Source organism: Antechinus flavipes, chromosome 5, assembly GCF_016432865.1.
Source record: "Antechinus flavipes isolate AdamAnt ecotype Samford, QLD, Australia chromosome 5, AdamAnt_v2, whole genome shotgun sequence".
Lineage (NCBI taxonomy): Eukaryota > Metazoa > Chordata > Mammalia > Dasyuromorphia > Dasyuridae > Antechinus > Antechinus flavipes.
The window spans coordinates 229,267,416-229,285,456 of NC_067402.1; the positions used below are offsets into that span (position 1 = coordinate 229,267,416).

An 18,041-nucleotide genomic window follows, 5' to 3' on the forward strand; every position below is an offset into this window, starting at 1 on the left:
AGGAGAATATTTCTTTCTATGTCCCAGTTAATGAAGCAGTCTTTTTAATCTTGGTAGTTAAATGAAAACTTGGTAGTTGGTAATCATATGTAAACACTCCTTTTAGGTTACCCCCTCCAACACATACTCAGTGGGGGAGGTGTAATTACCCCAACTTCAAGGTGTTCTATGCATGCACAGCCCTAAAACTACAGATCATAGGCCTCTATCACAGATCTAGGTTACAAAATAGAGATATTTCTTTGAATGTCATTTAAGACCTTAATACCTCATTGTTTCCCTGTCTCTTACACTCTGTAACTTCATCAGCTAGTTTAGAGGGTTTCATAATCAACTTCCTACCCCTCAATATAATAGTAAAAGTATTTCAATCATTAATAATATGAAGTTATAAAAACCAAGTGAAAATCCACAGAGCTCTCTCTTTTTTCTTGTTTCACTTTTTATACTTACAAACATGAGCCATAGAATTTAGAGAAAAGGAATCTCGTAGAGGATGCAGTTCAACTTGCAGATAAGGACATTGAGAACAAAATAATTTAAATTATCTGCCAAGGTTACATAGGTTGTAGTAGACACTGCCTGTCTGCTAACAAAAAAATCTGTGCAAGGTAAAAACTGGCACTAAAAATTATATGAATTTGCACAAATATTTTTTTTTATTTTGCTACAATCTGCACATTGAAGAAGTGTGATAATGAGAAACAAACAGAATAGATTAAATATTTCTCTGGTCTCCCATTTAAATATTTAATAGCTACCAATCTCACATGGAATCTTTTCTTGACCTAGATCTTACAGCTAATAATGCACAGCTAAAAGTTTGTTTATATAAAGTATATAATGGCTCTGATATAATTTATAAAGAATTCAGTTCTAAGATTTCTCCCTCTTTCTTAGTCACCTGTAAACTACACAAAGAACTGGGGAGATCGTGTGTTTTTTCATCAATCTTTTGTATCACAAAACTAAACCAAATTCAGGGCGGTGTCCTTTTTCTAAAGAAGGAACTGAAATTATGCGCAATGCAGTAGTTCAGTAGTGTTGGAATTTATGTTACTCTCAGAATGTTAAAAGAAGCACTTGAACCAAAAATTCAGCTAATTTGTGCCCTTTATTTTTTATTTTATTTGTTACTTGCATTTCTGGAATAAGGGGGAATGTATTCAGGGGATTCTATAGCTTTCTCTTGGTCTTGTCTTTTTACTGAAAGCTAGCTGAAGACAAAGAAATGAAACCAAAATGAAAAGTTGAAGCTGTTCTTATGGAACACAGAACTAGATAAAAAAAACTTATAATTTTTTCCTGTATGTACAAAATTTGATCTAATGAAGAAAATCTGTGAATTACAAGCTAGAAAAATAGCTGGTTCTTAGACTACAACCTGCACCAGCTGTCTCGCTTTGACCCTTCTTTCTTTCCTCTGTGCCACTCCCTGCTTGCTAGTCCTAAGGGAATTAATGGGGTCTGCAGAACACTGCAAATAATGCCTGGAACTCCAATATGTCTCTGACAGAATGAAAAAAGTATCTGCTCAAGAAGAAAATATGGCCAGTTGAGGTAAATAAAATAATTAATCCTTTTCCTTTTTTTTAATTTTTCATCTGCATTGTCAAAGTACTACCCTAGTTTCAACACTAATTCTGCATTTACAATCAATATTGACAATATAGCATTTTTACATAGAAAAAAAAAAGAACAGCAATCTGGTTTCTGAGAAGCAGAGCCTGTCTGGATGATTTATGGGGCTCATAAACAATTCAGAGCCTATTCAATAGCAATATGTATCTCTAATACAAATCGTCAAAACACAAATCCAGAGCACAAAAGAATCTGAAATTTGACTAAATTAAAAACTACAAATTTCAGTGTTGAGATTTACACAAATGCCAAGTTATTCATTCCTGTATACTCAAGCATTCTTTTTTGCAACCCATCTCTTGTTCTATATCTTGGTTTCAGTTCTCTAGTATTTATTATTTCCCCAGCACATAGAAAGATAGACAATGACTGTTCACACGGCACAGTTGTTTTACCCAATCATTCTTTTATTTTATTTTATTCAGTACTGAGCCAAAAAAAAAAGGGGGGGGGGTTGATTTCTTTTAAGGTGCAATAAAATAAACACAATATTTTCAAATAGACTACTGTTAAAGGAACATTTTCTATTTAGTAGAAACTATTCCCTTTTCTTCCCATTTTCAAAATATATTCATTAAATCTAGATCATTCTCTCTTTGGATTTGGGGTGGGAGGATTGTGTACATATTCATGTAGAGACTTCTTATTTGGTATTCTTGAATGAAATTATTTTATACGTATACTATCTATTTACCTGGCCATAAAACAAGGCTCAGAAATATCTTGGAATGGTTTGGAAATAATTCTGCAATAAAGTTACAGCTGGAGCTGCACCTTAAAAAACAAATAATCTTTTCCCAGATCTTCCCAGGCATCATTTGGCTTCCCTTCACACTTCATTTCTAAAGCTTAAAAAAAAGTTTCAATCGTGACCCTCACCTAATGGCTACTGCAATTTATTTCCTAAAAGAGGGAGAGAGGGCTGAGATAATTGTTTTGTTCATTATTTTACTTCAATACAGACATTTTGCTTTTCAAGAACTAATCTTCCTACAAAGGTGGCTTCAACGTTTTGTGGTTTAATTAGTACAAACTCTTCCAACCACAATTTTCTCCTTTCTCTTCTCCTCTCTTCCACCCAACCCCCCCTCGCCCCTTCCCCTCCCTGACACTCCCCATGATGGATGCTTGCTTGGCTAACTGCTTTGCTTGGTCTCTTTGTCTGAAGGATGCAAACAGACTACGGATGCTAGAGGAAAAGGGGTGGGGAAAAGATTACCTCATCCCATTTCGTGTGCACCAATCACAATTCTCTGGACTCGGCTTCTCCGGGCAGATTGAGGGATCTGGACCAACTGGAAAAAGCCCTGGCCCATCCCCATGGTGACAGAATTGTATATAGGGAGCTGTATTGGACCATGTGCAGTAAGTTCTCTTACATCGACCGCCTAAGAGTCGCGCTGTAAGAAGCATCGGCCTCTCTTCTTCTCACCTCTCGACTCGGTAGCAGCAAAGCAGCAATCATGGTAAGGTTCCCTTTCCTTTCTTGCGTCCTCCCTAGGGACTTTAGCTCAGTGAAGGGGCTGATTGTGTTACTTGCCAACCTCAAGTCCATTTTATTTGCAACTTCTTAGGACCGATGCTTTGTTTGTGCTTGTACCAGACTTCTTCCCTTAAGCCTTAGTACATAGACATGGCGGTGCGAAACAGAATGGGGACAGAGGGCCGGAAAAGCAGGAGGAAGAACAAAGGAGAAGGGAGGGGTTTGGGAGTAAAGGCTAGAGACTTTTCAGTGCTGCACAGGGCTGGTCACTGCAGACTATCTGTATGGGATGATGCAATGTCTTGCGACTGGGAACCTGGGATAGTTCTACTGCCTCATGTATATTTATGTGCTCTTGTTACTTTCAGGCTGGCTGCTCCCATCCCCCCAGACTGCTGTCTTGGGTGGGGCTGGAGAGAGGCGGGGGGCGGGGACAGGAGCATTAGAGAGACTAAGCAAAGAATAGAGTTCATAAAAATCAAATCAACAAAAATGAGATTGTCATGTAAAAAAAAATAAAGAGCAAGAACACACATTTTCCCCGTAAAGTGCTGGTTTTGCTAGAGAAAATATGGGTGGAGTAGGGAGGAGGAGTTTTGTTCGCTTTTGTGTGTGTGTGTGTGTGTGTGTGTGTGTGTGTGTGTGTGTGTATTCTCTTGGAATCGCTGTGCTCTTGAGCAGGAAATCTTTATTATTATTTGTAAAAAGTCTGTTAATAAATTTGATTAACGATCACATAAAAGTAGCCTTTTCGAATGAGCGAGTTTTTTTTTTTTTTTTCTCCCTACCCCAACCCCCAAATTGTGAAACGTCTGGGTTGCTAATCTCGGTTCAGCCTGGCAAACCCAAAGGTTTTCTGCCTTGACAACTCACCCAGAGCAAACAAAATGTTCATTTTGCAAGGCCGGGTAAAGTGCAGTCCTTTCAGGACCCTGGGGAACTGTCTTGTCTCTGCTTCCACCAGTTCGAGAAATCTGTCAGTGAATAGACAGTAGAAATGGATGCCCTAAAAAAGATGGAGACAAAGAGAACTCTCTAGTGGGTGTGATCAAAATATTCCACAGAAGGCAGGATATATTGAAATGCACCAAAAATTTGAAACAATCCAAAACCTTGTGATAGCTGCTTCTTTTTTTTTATTCTTTTGAGTTTAGGAAGGATAAAGGAATTCTGTTTTAAAGAAATTGTCTTTTTCTAAGCACTTATAGAGAAATATTTGGAAAATAGAAAAAGAAAAAAAACAATAAAATACTGATGTCGACAAAGAAAGATTACATTTTTCTTTCCAGTTCCATCGTTTCTGGCATATAGTATGAAGGTTGTCTTTTGTTCTGGTGCCACTTCATTGATTCATTTCAATTATTCACATGCAAGATCTGAAAGGGGGTGAGAAGAGAAGAATTGGCAAAATAATATAATGAGATCATTCAGCCAGTTGCTGGAATTAGAGATGGCTATGTTAAAATAATACAGTAGGTGCAAAGCAGACACCAAGTAGAGAAAATCCAACAATGCAGCAAAGGGACAGTTAGCTTTTATTGATTTTTAGCTCTGATTGAATCCAGTGTTTCCAGATTGGGTGTGGCCTTCCCTTTTCAGTAATAAAACAGATGGCTATACTGAAATATATTGAAAAACCCTGCTTAAATGGAAGTCCCACCCTTAAGGATAAAGGAATAGAGTGGAAATCAAGATTTCTTAGACCTTGGGGAAAAAATGTAAGAAAAATAAGATGTGGCGGACCAATTATATAATCCATAATTAATATCTATATAATCCATAATTAAAATCCATATATCCTTGTCTTGTGCTTCTTCTCCCATAAAATATTTCAAAAATTTTCACAAGTTATTTTTCATGATTTATTTGTACACTGCAGTATGAACAATAGATTTGGACAAAGTGCTGCTGCAGCCAATAAAAGGATTGTTCAGACCACACCCAACTATAATATTTATAGAGATTGTTTTCTAATATTTATAATGTGTCATTTCTCAAGTAAACCTGAAGAATAGCAATACCTTTTTAAACTAGTTTAATTTTTCAATTTATTCTTTTTTTTTTTTTTTTTTTTTTTTTGCTTTTCTGCAGCGTGAGTGCATCTCTATCCACGTTGGCCAAGCTGGTGTCCAGATTGGCAATGCTTGCTGGGAGCTGTACTGTTTGGAACATGGTATCCAGCCTGATGGTCAGATGCCAAGTGACAAGACCATTGGGGGAGGAGATGACTCCTTCAACACCTTTTTCAGTGAGACGGGAGCTGGCAAACATGTCCCCAGAGCAGTGTTTGTAGATCTAGAACCAACTGTTATTGGTATGTTTAATTATAATTCCCTAAATCCCAAGTGTCAATTTATAATAAACCAATCCTAAAATTAAACTTTATTGTAAACAATTCCATTTGTCTTAGATGAAACTATGTGCAGAATTGGTTCCAGCTTTGACTATGTAAAACCTAGAAGAAACCTTTTAAAGCAAAACAAATATCTCCTTTCAATTGTTGACCATTGTCTTTATCTTGTTAATAAGATAAATCAGAATGACTCTTACTCGAATGATTTTATACCTTCTTAATTTTCTCCTTTTCTGTCTTTCAGATGAAGTTCGCACTGGAACATACCGCCAACTCTTCCACCCTGAGCAGCTGATCACCGGAAAGGAAGATGCTGCCAATAACTATGCCCGTGGGCACTACACTATTGGAAAGGAAATCATTGATCTAGTTCTAGACAGGATTCGGAAGCTGGTATATTTCATTTCAAAATGGTTTGGGGGGGATAAGGGGAAAAGGAGTGAGGTAACCTCCCAACATTTAAAAAAAAAACCATTACTGTATAAAATAGAATGAGGTTTTTGACTCTTCAGAATTGCTTTTTATGAGAATTGTAGTCACACAGGGAAGAAATAGGTTGAATTGCCATTATCATTTTATCAAAAAATTAAGTTTTTCAATTAAGGGGAAATTAAGACCATGTAAATTTCTCCAAATCAAGGAAATCACATATCGAGGCCCCCTTCCCCTGACAAAAGAGAAATAACAGAAAAATAAAAATGTTTTGAATAAGCTCTATTTACAAAGGAGTAGGTTATAGTCCATGAAAATGCCTTGTAACAAGTACCAATTATTTATTCCTTTGTTTCTTTTCTAACAGGCTGATCAGTGCACAGGTCTTCAAGGCTTCTTGGTTTTCCACAGCTTTGGCGGTGGGACTGGTTCTGGTTTCACCTCTCTGCTGATGGAACGTCTGTCTGTTGATTATGGCAAGAAGTCCAAGCTGGAATTCTCCATCTATCCAGCCCCTCAGGTTTCCACAGCTGTAGTTGAGCCCTACAACTCCATTCTGACCACTCACACTACCCTGGAGCACTCTGATTGTGCCTTCATGGTAGACAATGAGGCTATCTATGATATCTGCCGCAGAAACCTTGACATTGAACGCCCAACCTACACTAATCTGAATAGGCTGATAGGTCAAATTGTGTCCTCCATCACTGCCTCTCTCCGATTTGATGGTGCCCTGAATGTTGATCTGACAGAATTTCAGACCAACCTGGTGCCCTATCCCCGTATCCATTTCCCTCTGGCCACATATGCCCCAGTCATCTCTGCTGAGAAAGCTTACCATGAGCAGCTTTCTGTAGCAGAGATCACCAATGCTTGCTTTGAGCCTGCCAACCAGATGGTGAAATGTGACCCTCGCCACGGTAAATACATGGCTTGCTGCCTGCTCTACCGTGGTGATGTGGTTCCCAAAGATGTCAATGCTGCTATTGCCACCATCAAGACAAAGCGTACCATCCAATTTGTGGATTGGTGTCCAACTGGCTTCAAGGTTGGCATCAATTACCAGCCTCCCACTGTGGTTCCTGGAGGTGACCTGGCCAAGGTACAGCGGGCCGTGTGCATGTTGAGTAACACCACAGCCATTGCTGAGGCCTGGGCTCGCCTGGACCACAAATTCGATCTGATGTATGCCAAGCGTGCCTTCGTGCACTGGTATGTAGGGGAAGGCATGGAAGAAGGAGAATTCTCTGAGGCACGGGAGGATATGGCTGCCCTGGAGAAAGATTATGAGGAGGTGGGTGTGGATTCTGTTGAAGGAGAGGGTGAAGAGGAAGGAGAAGAGTACTAAAGTATCACAGGGATGCTGCTTCACAGGGAATCACATACTATTTCAAACATTGACAAGTTTTGGTTGATCAGTTAATTTGTATGCAATAGTGTATACTTGAATATACAATTACTGATCTATTCTTTAAAATGTGGAAAAGTTGCTGATGACCCAGGCTGGCCAGTTTTCTGATGGGTTTTGAATAAAAATATTCCCTGTCTTAGATTACAGTGTCTTGTGTTTCCTATTTTGGTCGCCTGAAAAATATTCTCTAACCAAACACTAAGGAATACTGAAGGAACAATTGTGACATGTGATTTAGACTCTCAAGCCTCATCCTTCTTGATCTTTTAGCAGCACTTGCCTTATTCACTATTTTTCTTCTTATACTACCTCAGGTCCCTTTAAAATGAAGGATCTGGACTAGATGGCTTTTTGCTTTCCCTTGGTTCCTTTCCTGCCTTTCTGACACTTATTCTCAGGCTCCTTTACTGAATCATTATAAATATCATGTTCCCTTCCCCAAAATTTAGGAACCAAAGTTTCATCCTGAATCCCTTTCAACCTATACTTTCATTTTCACTAATTCCTATGAGTTCAATTATTATTTCTAAGCAAATGATTTCCAGATCTATGTATACAATCCCAATCTACTCCCTTGAGCTCCAGTGCCACATCAACACTTGATTATTTAACTGGCTGCCAAATACAACATGTCCAAAACATAGCTCATTCCCAAATTTCCAAAATGCTTTTCTCTTTCAAACTTCCTATTACTCTTACTGGCATCATCATCCTCTCATACATCCAGGTTCTCAACTTTAGTATCATCCTTGACTTCTCACTCTGATTCACCAACATTACCAGTCAGTTGCCAGATCTTAATATTTTATCTCCATAATATTTCTTGAATCCATTCTTTTCATGTTGAATCCATTCTCACCACACATATAGCCAACATTCTAGTTTAGATTCTTATCACCTCTTTTCCAAACTGTGTTTAAACTCTTAATTGGTCTCTCTTCTTCAAGCCTCCTCCATATTCAGACCATCCTCCACACAAATATCAAAGTAATTTTCCTGAAGTAAAAGCCTGACCATGTCACTACTCAACTTAAAAAAAAAAATCCAATGTCTCAGTTGCCTCCAGGATTAAATATAAAATCTTTAATTTAGGTTTTAAAGTTGTTTACAACCTACTTTTATAATCCTAGTAGAATATGCATTATTTCTTTTCCCAAATGCTATATTCCATCCAAGTTATTCCTAATATTTATCAAATATAACACTTCATTCTCCTAACTCTGCACTTTTGCACTTTGTCCCCCATGCCTCAAATATACTCTCACCTTTTTATAATTATTTGTTTGCTTCAAAACTCTACTCAAGCACTCTTTTAAGTGAATGTTTCCTAGTTCTTTCTCTTCCCAAAGTGCTAATACCACCCACCAAAAATTTTAGTTTGTATTTATGGGCAAATCATTTAATCCCTCAGTGCCCTAGACAACTCTCTAATACTACAAGTCACAGAAAAGATGATAGATAGCCTACACTGATAAAGGGAGTTTCCTCACTTTGAAGTTCACTATTCCAGTGAAATTCTAGGTCTAGTCCCTATATATTTTGCATATGCTTACTTACATACATGTTGTTTCCCTCAAATATATACTCCTTAAGATTAGGGACTTTTATATTTGTTTTTATAGCCTTATTGCCTAGTACAGAATTTGGCGTATAAAAGTAGATTCTTAATAAAAGCTTATTAGTTGATTCTCTGACCAGTATCTCAGTTTTTCTAGAACTAGAATTTAAGTATTACCATCTCAATTTCTCTAGGGACTAGAACCTATAGGCCCTAATGCCTGTTTTCTGTCATCTGCCTATTGCTAGTGTAATCCTCATTATATCTCCCATTTTGATACATCTGTCAAATCCTTATGTTCCTGTCATTCCTTGATTTGGGCTATTAGCTGACCACACTTTAATTGTGATTCATCTTTTTAGTAGTCATCTCCTCATACTTTTGATGCTTTCTTAATATGTCCTGTGACCTCATGCTGTCCAGGACCCCTGGTTAAAGCTGACCTTGCACTGATACTTCTCATGCTCTGGACATATTTCTACATCCTCTCTCCCTTTTCTCAGATATTTGTTTCATTGGAAAAGACCTGAAAAACAAAGTCTTATCTTAAGATGCAGGGTATCTTAATCTGAGGAATTTGGAGAGATTTTAGAAGATCCATGGACATAGGTGAGGAAAAATTACACTTTTATTTTTACTAACCTCTGACACTTACCATGGTGTTCAATTATTTTAAAACGTTCTAAGAATGGGACTATGGGGTTTGCTGGATGGTGAAAGGGCTCCATGGCATACAAAAAAGTTGAAGAGCCTCTCTAAATTATTAATGACTTATTATGGTTTTTCTTTGTTGCTCTTCTAGAATTATTTGTCATTTTGAAAAAGATAATACCTTTAACTTCATGATCAAGAAAAAAATTAAGGCTGATATTTTAGGCAATAAATATAAATTGGGAGCTAAGGATTTTATCTGTGTAGCTTACATTATAATCGTGAATTCAAATATATTTTCTACATACAATAACAGGGCCTTCACTTTGCCCTGAAACAGCAAATTCTTAGTACCATCTTCCATCAACTAACCAACTAATGAATAAACATTTTTATTTAATATTTGTATTTTCCCTGGTTACATGTAAAACAATTTTTAATATTTATTTTTAAAAACTTTGAGTTCCAGATTCTCTCCCTTTCTTTCCCCTCTCTTTGGAGGGGAACATTGAGAAGGCACATGTAAAGTTATGCAAAACATTTCCATGGAAGTCATATTGTGAAAGAAAACATAGATCTGCCCCCCCCCCAAAAAAAAACCCTTAAGAAAAATAAAGTTTAAAAAAAGTATGCTTCAGTCTGTATTTAGACACAATCAGTTCTTTCTCTGGGCATGAATAGCATTTTTCATCATGTCCTTTAAAGTAGTCTTGTTTTGCTAAGAAAAGCAAGGTCATTTATAGCTGATCATCCCCCATCATTTCTATTACTTTGTACATAATACGTTTCACTTTGCTTGAGTTCATAGAGAACCTTACAAGTTTTTCTGAGAGCATCCCACTCATCATTTCTTACAGAGCAATAACATCCCTTCAGTTTCTAATTCTTTGCCCTTTATTTTTGTACATATGAGATCCCTTTTTTAAAAAAATCTCTTTTGCAATAATGAATAAACATTTATTAAGTATCTATTATATGCCAGGATATATATTAAACACTAGTGATAAAAAGAAAAAAATTCCTGTCCTCTAATTTTCTAAATAGAGAAACAGCATGCCTATATATAGGTATAAACATGTATAGTCCCGAGGATACTCTGGTTCCCTCTCCCAGAGCCAGGATGCTACACATACTTGTTCAGAGTGCCAGGGGTTAAATCTCAAGGCTTAAGATCTTCTCTAATTTCCCCACTATCTCTGTCTTCCCTCTTGTCAGGGGACTATAACTAGTGCCCCAATTCCAATTAATCATTTAATATCAATTAACTTTATATTTGCTTCAAAGATACAGCAAGAACAAATTGTCAACTTTCCCCCAGTGTCTTCAGATATACTCTCTTCTAGATCATCTTGGTCTCTGGAACAATTAGATCAAAATTTAGTTTAATTCCTGGATAGAATTGGTTCAGATGTGACTGGCCTGCCAGATAAATCCTTTCAATAGCCTGAGGGTTCTGAAATTCACTTATGAAGATCACTCCTTGCTTCTTTTTATGGTCTCAATACTTCTCTGGCTACAAAGCCTAGCCTGGATTCCAGTTGCAGGTTCCTGTAGCTTGTTCTCCTAAACTGTGAAATACCCAAGGTCAGAGACTCCAATCTCTTCACCTAAAATTGAAAAAAAGCAAACAAAAAGGTTAAGGAATTTAGGCCTGTTTCTTGGACTCATATGGTCTCAAAGAGAGAAGTTTCTAAGGCCCTGACTCTTACAGCATAGTTACTCACTAGGCTCCATAAGCATCAAACTCTCCCCAAAGTGAATTCGGCAAAAAGAGAGTCTGAAGTGGACTTGGGACTTTTCAAAATATCAATAGTTTCAGCTATGCAAACAACTGAAAAAGCTTCCTTTTAATCATGTCATTAACCAATTTGAACTAATTACAGAATGTCTACACATGCTCCAGTTTACACATGCATATCACCATAATTTTCACAGAATCAAGCTGCTTATAATTTTCCATATGGAGAAATTGCATCAGCCAAACAAATTGATGGAGTCTGTGGGTATACCAGACCCTCCCCCAATTATATATGGCACACACAAATCAAATGTCAATTGACTGTAAAGAAGCAGTCACTATAAAAGAGTGGAGGAAAAAAGACCAGAAAAGACCTCCATTAATAGATAGGATTTTTAAAAGAAATCAGGGAAGCTAAAAGGCAAAAATAAGAAAAAGTATTCTAGGCAGGAAGCATAGTCAGGATAGTGATGGGAGAATAGTACATGGAAGAAATAGAAAGTAGGCCGGTATGGGTGGGCTGAAGGGAAAGGGGAAAGGAGAATAATGTACAAATAGTCTGGAAAGGTAATAATGAACCAAGGTTTACCAAGCTCTATTGGTAAAAAGCTTTAAATGTCAAAGAGAGAACATTATATTGGATCTTAAAAGTATTACAGAGCAAGTGAAGTTTGATTAAAAAGGAGAGGGTGGGGAGATTGTGTGACATAGTCAGAGCCGCACTTTAGGAACATCATTTTGGTTATATTTAGGATAGATTAAAGTTGGGAGAGATCTGAGACAGAGAAATCACTTAGGATATTATTGCAATAGTCCAGGTAAGAGGTAGTGAGGTTTAGAAGTAGCATATTGATTATACAAGTGAAGAGGACGAAGCACATACAATAGACAATATAGGACAGAAACAATAATTGTTTGGCTATAGGAGTTGAGCAAGAGTAAGAAGTCTAGGAGTCTAGACAACAAATATGTGAAACTGAAGGACTAGGAAAAAAAAGTGGTACTTTCAACAGAAATAGGGAAGTTCAATGTGGGGTGATTTTTTCCTTTAAAAAAAACCATTTATTTATTTATCTCACCCCCACCCCCACCCCAGATACATTCAAAACAATTTTTTTTACATTTATTTATTTTTACATTTATTTTTAAGAACATCATTGATCACAAAATAGATAATTTTAATTATATTAAATTAAAAAGGTTTTACACAAACAAAACTAATGCAGATCAGATTAGAAGGAAAGCAATAAACTGGGAAAATACTTTTACATATAAAGGATCTGATAAAGGCCTCATTTCTAAAATATATAGAAAATTGACTCAAATTTATAATAGTTCAAGCCACTCTCCAGTTGATAAATGGTTAAAGAATATGAACAATTTTCAGTTGAAGAAATTAAAACTATATGTAGTCACATGAAAAAGGTATTCCAAATCACTATTGATCAGAGAAACACAAATTAAGACAACTCTGAGATATCACTACATACCTCTCAGACTGGATGACAGGAAAACATAATGACAAATGTTGGAGGGGATGTGGGAAAACTGGGACACTGATACATTATTGGTGTGAACAGATCCACCATTCTGGAGAGCAGTTTGGAACTGTGCTCAGAAAGTTATAAACTGTGCATACCCTTTGATCCAGCAGTGTTTCTACTGGGATTATATCCCAAAGAGATTTTAAAGGAGGGAAAGGGAGACACATGTGCATAAATATTTGTGGCAGCCCTTTTTGTAGTGGCAAGAAACTGGAAACTGAGTGGATGCCCGTCAATTGGAGAATGGTTGGGTAAATTGTGGTATATGAATATTATGGAATATTATTGTTCCGTAAGAAACGACCAGCAGGATGATTTTAGAGAGGCTTGGAGAAACCTACATGAACTGAGGATAAGTGAAATGAGCAGAACCTGGAGATGATTATACATGGCAACAACAAGACTATATGATGATAAATTCTGATGGACATGGCTGTCTTCAACATTGAAATGATTCAAACAAATTCCAATTGTTCAGTGATGAAGAGAGCCATCTACACCCAGAGAGAGAACCATGGGAACAGAGTATGAACACAACATTCTCACGCTGTTGTTATTTGCTTGCATTCTGTTTTCTTTCTCAGTTTTTCTTTTCCTTTCTTCTTGATCTGATTTTTCTTGTACAGCAAGATAACTATATAAATGCATATACATATATTGGATTTATCATATATTTCAATATATTTAACATGTATTGGACTACCTGCCAGCTAGGGGAGGGGGTGGGGAGAAGATTGGGAAAATCTGGAACAAAAGGTTTTGCAAGGGTGAATGTTGGAAAAATTACCCATGCATATGCTTTGTAAATAAACAAATAAATAAAAATTTAAAAATAAAATAAAATGCCTGTGGGATGTCAATTTGAGATGTTTAACAAGCACTTCATGATGTGGACCTAAAAGACTAAGATTAGAGATATTTATGTAGTTGTAGAGGTAATAGAGAGGGAGGGACTGAATATTAGAGAGGGAGGATAATAATGTGTTGAAACAGATGAGAAAGGATGGGATCAAGAGAATATGTAGAGAGTTTGGCTTTAGTAGGGACAAGAGCTATTTCACCAGAAAATAAATGAAGAAATAGTAAGGTCAAAGGCCTTTCAGATGAGAAGAAAGGAGGAAAAGAAAGTTCATTGGATGGTGCTCTCAATTTTCTCTATAAATATAAGGCCAGGTCCCTAGCTGAGAAAGTATAGGTATGTTGTGGGAGGCTTGAAGAAAAAAAAAGAGAGAAGAACTTAGAACTGCTGTTATAGTGACTCCTCAATTGAGGAGAAAAAAGATAATCTTGTGAAGATTTAGTTGAAATAGAATAATAAGTTTATTGTGTATCAAATCCAGTCAGCATGATTATGTCACTTTCTTAGTTCTATTCAACAGCTTTTGAGGAGATGGATGGTGAGGATTTCAGATAAAAAAGCAAGAGATTAAAAAGTAGAAGATAAGCATTTATTAATAACTTAATATGTTCCAGGCACTATGTTAAGTGCTAGGGATACAAAGAAAGACTAAAATACCATTTCTACTCTCAAAGAATTCATATTCTAACGGGAGAAACAACATATAAGTAATTACCTACTTAGAAGAGATATACATAGTGTAGAGAAGGTAATCTCAGAGAGGGTCCCAACATTAGAGTGGTAGTTTTGTTTTTTTTTTTTTTTTATGGAGGAAAGATTTATTGAGGTTTGCAGTCAAGTATCTTGTTCTGCATCTTGTTGGTGCTATTTTTTTACTGTCTGATTACTGTGTTATGTTTTATGGGAATCGTCATGAAGTAACGTGATGTCGTTACAGAATATGCTGGCCTATACAGTATTCTAGTGAGACTCAGGATTACTTATTTCTGTGGTGCTCTAGGCTGGGGACAGGTTCAGGCTGGGGTGGGCTAGGGCCAATTATCAGAATCCCATTATTGTGCACATATTTACTATCTATCTTGATTTCTTTGCTAAAATACACACATTTATTAATTCTACTGTCTACTACTCTAGAATATTAAGAAAAATACTAGCACCTTTAAGAAATTTTGAATTGAAAGAATCCATTTTTTAAACAGCATAACATTTTAAAATACCTGCATAGCTATAGACCAAGTTTTAACATTTGTTTGTTTGTTTGTTTAATGATGGAAAATGACTTTGGCTGCCTGTTCAAATTTGTTCTCATCAACTTTGATGGAGAAAAGACAAAAAAAGATATTTTCACTTGGATAGATTAAGATTAAATGATTATGATGGATGCTTCATGTGGGAAGTATGAAGAATAAGGTAACTTCTGAATTTTATCTTAGAAATTTCTTTAAGGCATTTGATTTCTTTCATGTAAATCTAGTTATTCAGAAGCAATAGTAACATGTTCATCTTTTAAAGTTATGTTTGAAAGAAAACTCACTTATTTCAAAGGCTAAATTTTAGTTAATCTGTTACAAGTGAATTGATCACACTGGACCAATATAGGAATATGTGACATGGGTAAAACTTCACTTCAGTTTGCTTAATTGTGAAATGTAGCTAATACTGTTTGTATTTTCCATCTCGTTGTAGGATGATAAAGACAGTATTTTGTAAACATTAAAGCAAATATAAATGTAAGCTACTCTTTTATTATCATTCCAATCTTCATTTTTTCCCAATGGATTTCTAATAAAAGTAGTTTCAGAACAAGTAGTTATGTTGTTATTATTCTTTTACATTTAGAGGTAGATAGGTAGCTAAGTAAAATAGATTATTGGGCCTAGACTGAAAAAAATCTGAATTCAAATTTGGCCTCACACACTGGGCAAGTCATTTAACAGTTATTTGTCTCTATTTTTTTTTCAACTGTAAAATGAAGATAAAATGTAAAATGTATTGTTTTGAGAATCAAATGATATAACATTTTTAAGTGTTTAGCAAAGCATACAGCATATAGTAGACCCTATATAAATGAATATTCCATTTCCCTCTCTTATACGTGAGTCTATAAATTGTTGTGCAGGTAGATAAAATTGAAATTTAAAAATAATTAAATTGAAAAATAATTGAAAAAAGCATTTGGACATAAGGATTCACTGTAAACATATTTAGGATAACTCCAGTAGCAGACAGCATGATAAAAAGGATATGTACCTCATCCTGTCTTCATGTGGTTTGATTTCCTCTGCTAGGTTTAACATTTTAAAAATTTTCCACTAATGGAAGAATTTTCAGGATCTATCTGGAAGTAAACCACTTTCTGTATTTATAGTTGATATTTTTTAAAGCCTTTTTATCTTGTGATCCAAGAACATTCATCAAGCAAATTCTATGTTCTTGACAAGTAAGTGTTCCACATCAACAGTTGCCTTGGGGGAGTGAAATCTTATATTTCTCTCTCTCTCTCTCTCTCTCTCTCTCTCTCTCTCTCTCTCTCTCTCTCTCTCTCTTAGAGTGGTAGTTTGAGGAGGATTGAGGTATATATATATATATATATATATATATATATATATATATTATATATATATATATATATATATATAATTGCTAAATGGTCCAAAGGATTAAATGCACAATTTTCAGATGACATTAAAGCCATTTATAATCATATGAAAAAATACTCTAAATTACTATTGATTAGAAAAATGCAAATTCAAACAATTTTGAGGTACCACTTCACACCTTGGCTAAGACGACAGGAAAAGATACTGATAAATGTTGGAGGAGATGTGGGAAAACTGGAATATGAATGCATTGTTGGGGGAATTGTGAACTGATGCAGCCAATCTGGAGAGCAATTTGAAGCTATGCCCAAAAGGCCAACTGTGCATATCCTTTGATCCAGCAATATCACTACCAGATCTGTATCCCAAGGAAATCATAAAGGAAAACATGTGCAAAAATATTTGTAGCAATTCTTTTTGTGGCAGAAAAAATTTGAAAATGAGTAGGTGCCCATCAACTGGGGAATGGCTGCATAAGTTTTGGTATATTAAGATAATAGAATATTACTGTTCTATTTAAAAAAATTTTGAACAAGATAGTTTTAGAAAGGCCTGGAAAGATTTACAGGACCTGATGCTCAGTGAAATAAGCAGAGCTAGGAATACATTGCACATAATAACAGCAAGATTGTGCAGTGATCAACTATGAAGGACTTGGTTCTTCTCAGTGCTTCAGTGATCCAAGGCAATCCCAAAAACTTTGGATAGAAAACACCATCTGATCCAGAAAAAGAATTATAGAGATTGAATGTAAATCAACACATGCTATATTCACTTCTTTTTTCTGTTTTTTTTTTTTCTTTCGTGGTTTTTCCCTTTTGTTCTGATTTTTCTCTTCCAACATGATTAAAAAGTTAATATACCTGTGAAACCAGAAAAAAATTCAACAATTAAAAACAAAAGGAACTATGCCCAAAAGGCTTTGAGAATCATCTCAAAAAGGTGCATACCCTTTGATCCAGCAATGTCTGTACTGGGTCTGTGGAAAAAGATAGCCATGTGCAAAAATGTTTGTAGCAGCTCTTTTGTAATAGCAAGAAATGGGAATGTGAGTGGATGTCTGCCAATTGGAAAGTGGCTGAATAAGTTATGATATATGAATATAATGGAATATTATTGTTCTACAAGAAATGGTGAACAGCCTGATTTCAGAAAAGCCTGATGCTGGGTGAAGTGAGCAGAACCAGGACAACATTGAATACATAATAATAGCAAAATTATGTGATGATCAACTATGATAGACTTAGTTCTCAGCAAATCAGTGATCCAGGACAATTCCAATAGATTTGGGATAGAAAATGCCATCTGCATCCAAAGAAAGAACTTTTGTCTATTGAATTTAGATCAAAGCATAGTATTTTCATCTTTTTATTTGTTTGTTTACTTGCTTTTTCTTTCTCAAGGTTTTTTCCTCTTTGCTCTGATTTTTTTTTACACAATATGACACATATGAAAATGTTTAAAATTGTTATATATGTATAACTTATATCAGATTGCTTGTAATCTTGGGGAGGGGAAAGGTAAGAGAGGAAGGGAAAAATTGGGGACACGAAATCTTAGAAAAATGAGCATTGAAGATTATATTTACTTATATTTGGAAAAAATAAAATAATATTGAGAACAAAAAACAGAAAAAGGTATAGGGAGATATGGAATAATAGACGATTAAAGTCAGACCAGATTTTTTTTCTTCAGGAGCAGAAAGCAAGTTTATTTGGTAAAAGCAGAGAGCAAATAGGCCAAAGAAGACATATGGTGGTGGTTGGAAGTA

General features: G+C 35.8%; 2 protein-coding genes across 2 annotated transcripts in view; both read left to right on the plus strand.

Moving 5' to 3' along the window:
• Positions 1–3,008: 3,008 nt before the first annotated feature.
• LOC127538906 (tubulin alpha-1A chain) lies at positions 3,009–7,461 on the plus strand. Its single transcript, XM_051962730.1, has 4 exons — positions 3,009–3,107; positions 5,216–5,438; positions 5,722–5,870; positions 6,277–7,461. The coding sequence occupies exons 1-4, from the start codon at positions 3,105–3,107 to the stop codon at positions 7,255–7,257; spliced, it is 1,356 nt and encodes a 451-aa protein (XP_051818690.1). The 5' UTR covers positions 3,009–3,104; the 3' UTR covers positions 7,258–7,461.
• The window catches only part of LOC127538907 (tubulin alpha-1B chain), an 87,447-nt gene continuing 72,495 nt past the window's right edge, over positions 3,090–18,041 (plus strand). Inside the window, exon 1 of the mRNA XM_051962731.1 lies at positions 3,090–3,107. Coding sequence (XP_051818691.1) covers positions 3,105–3,107 — 3 coding nt within the window. The 5' untranslated portion in view covers positions 3,090–3,104. The remainder of the gene's footprint in view (positions 3,108–18,041) is intronic.

Coding starts and splice junctions, on each gene's coding strand:
- LOC127538906 (XM_051962730.1), top strand. Junction 5,439..5,721: donor TCTAGAACCAACTGTTATTG/GTATGTTTAATT, acceptor TCTGTCTTTCAG/ATGAAGTTCGCACTGGAACA. Junction 5,871..6,276: donor TAGACAGGATTCGGAAGCTG/GTATATTTCATT, acceptor CTTTTCTAACAG/GCTGATCAGTGCACAGGTCT.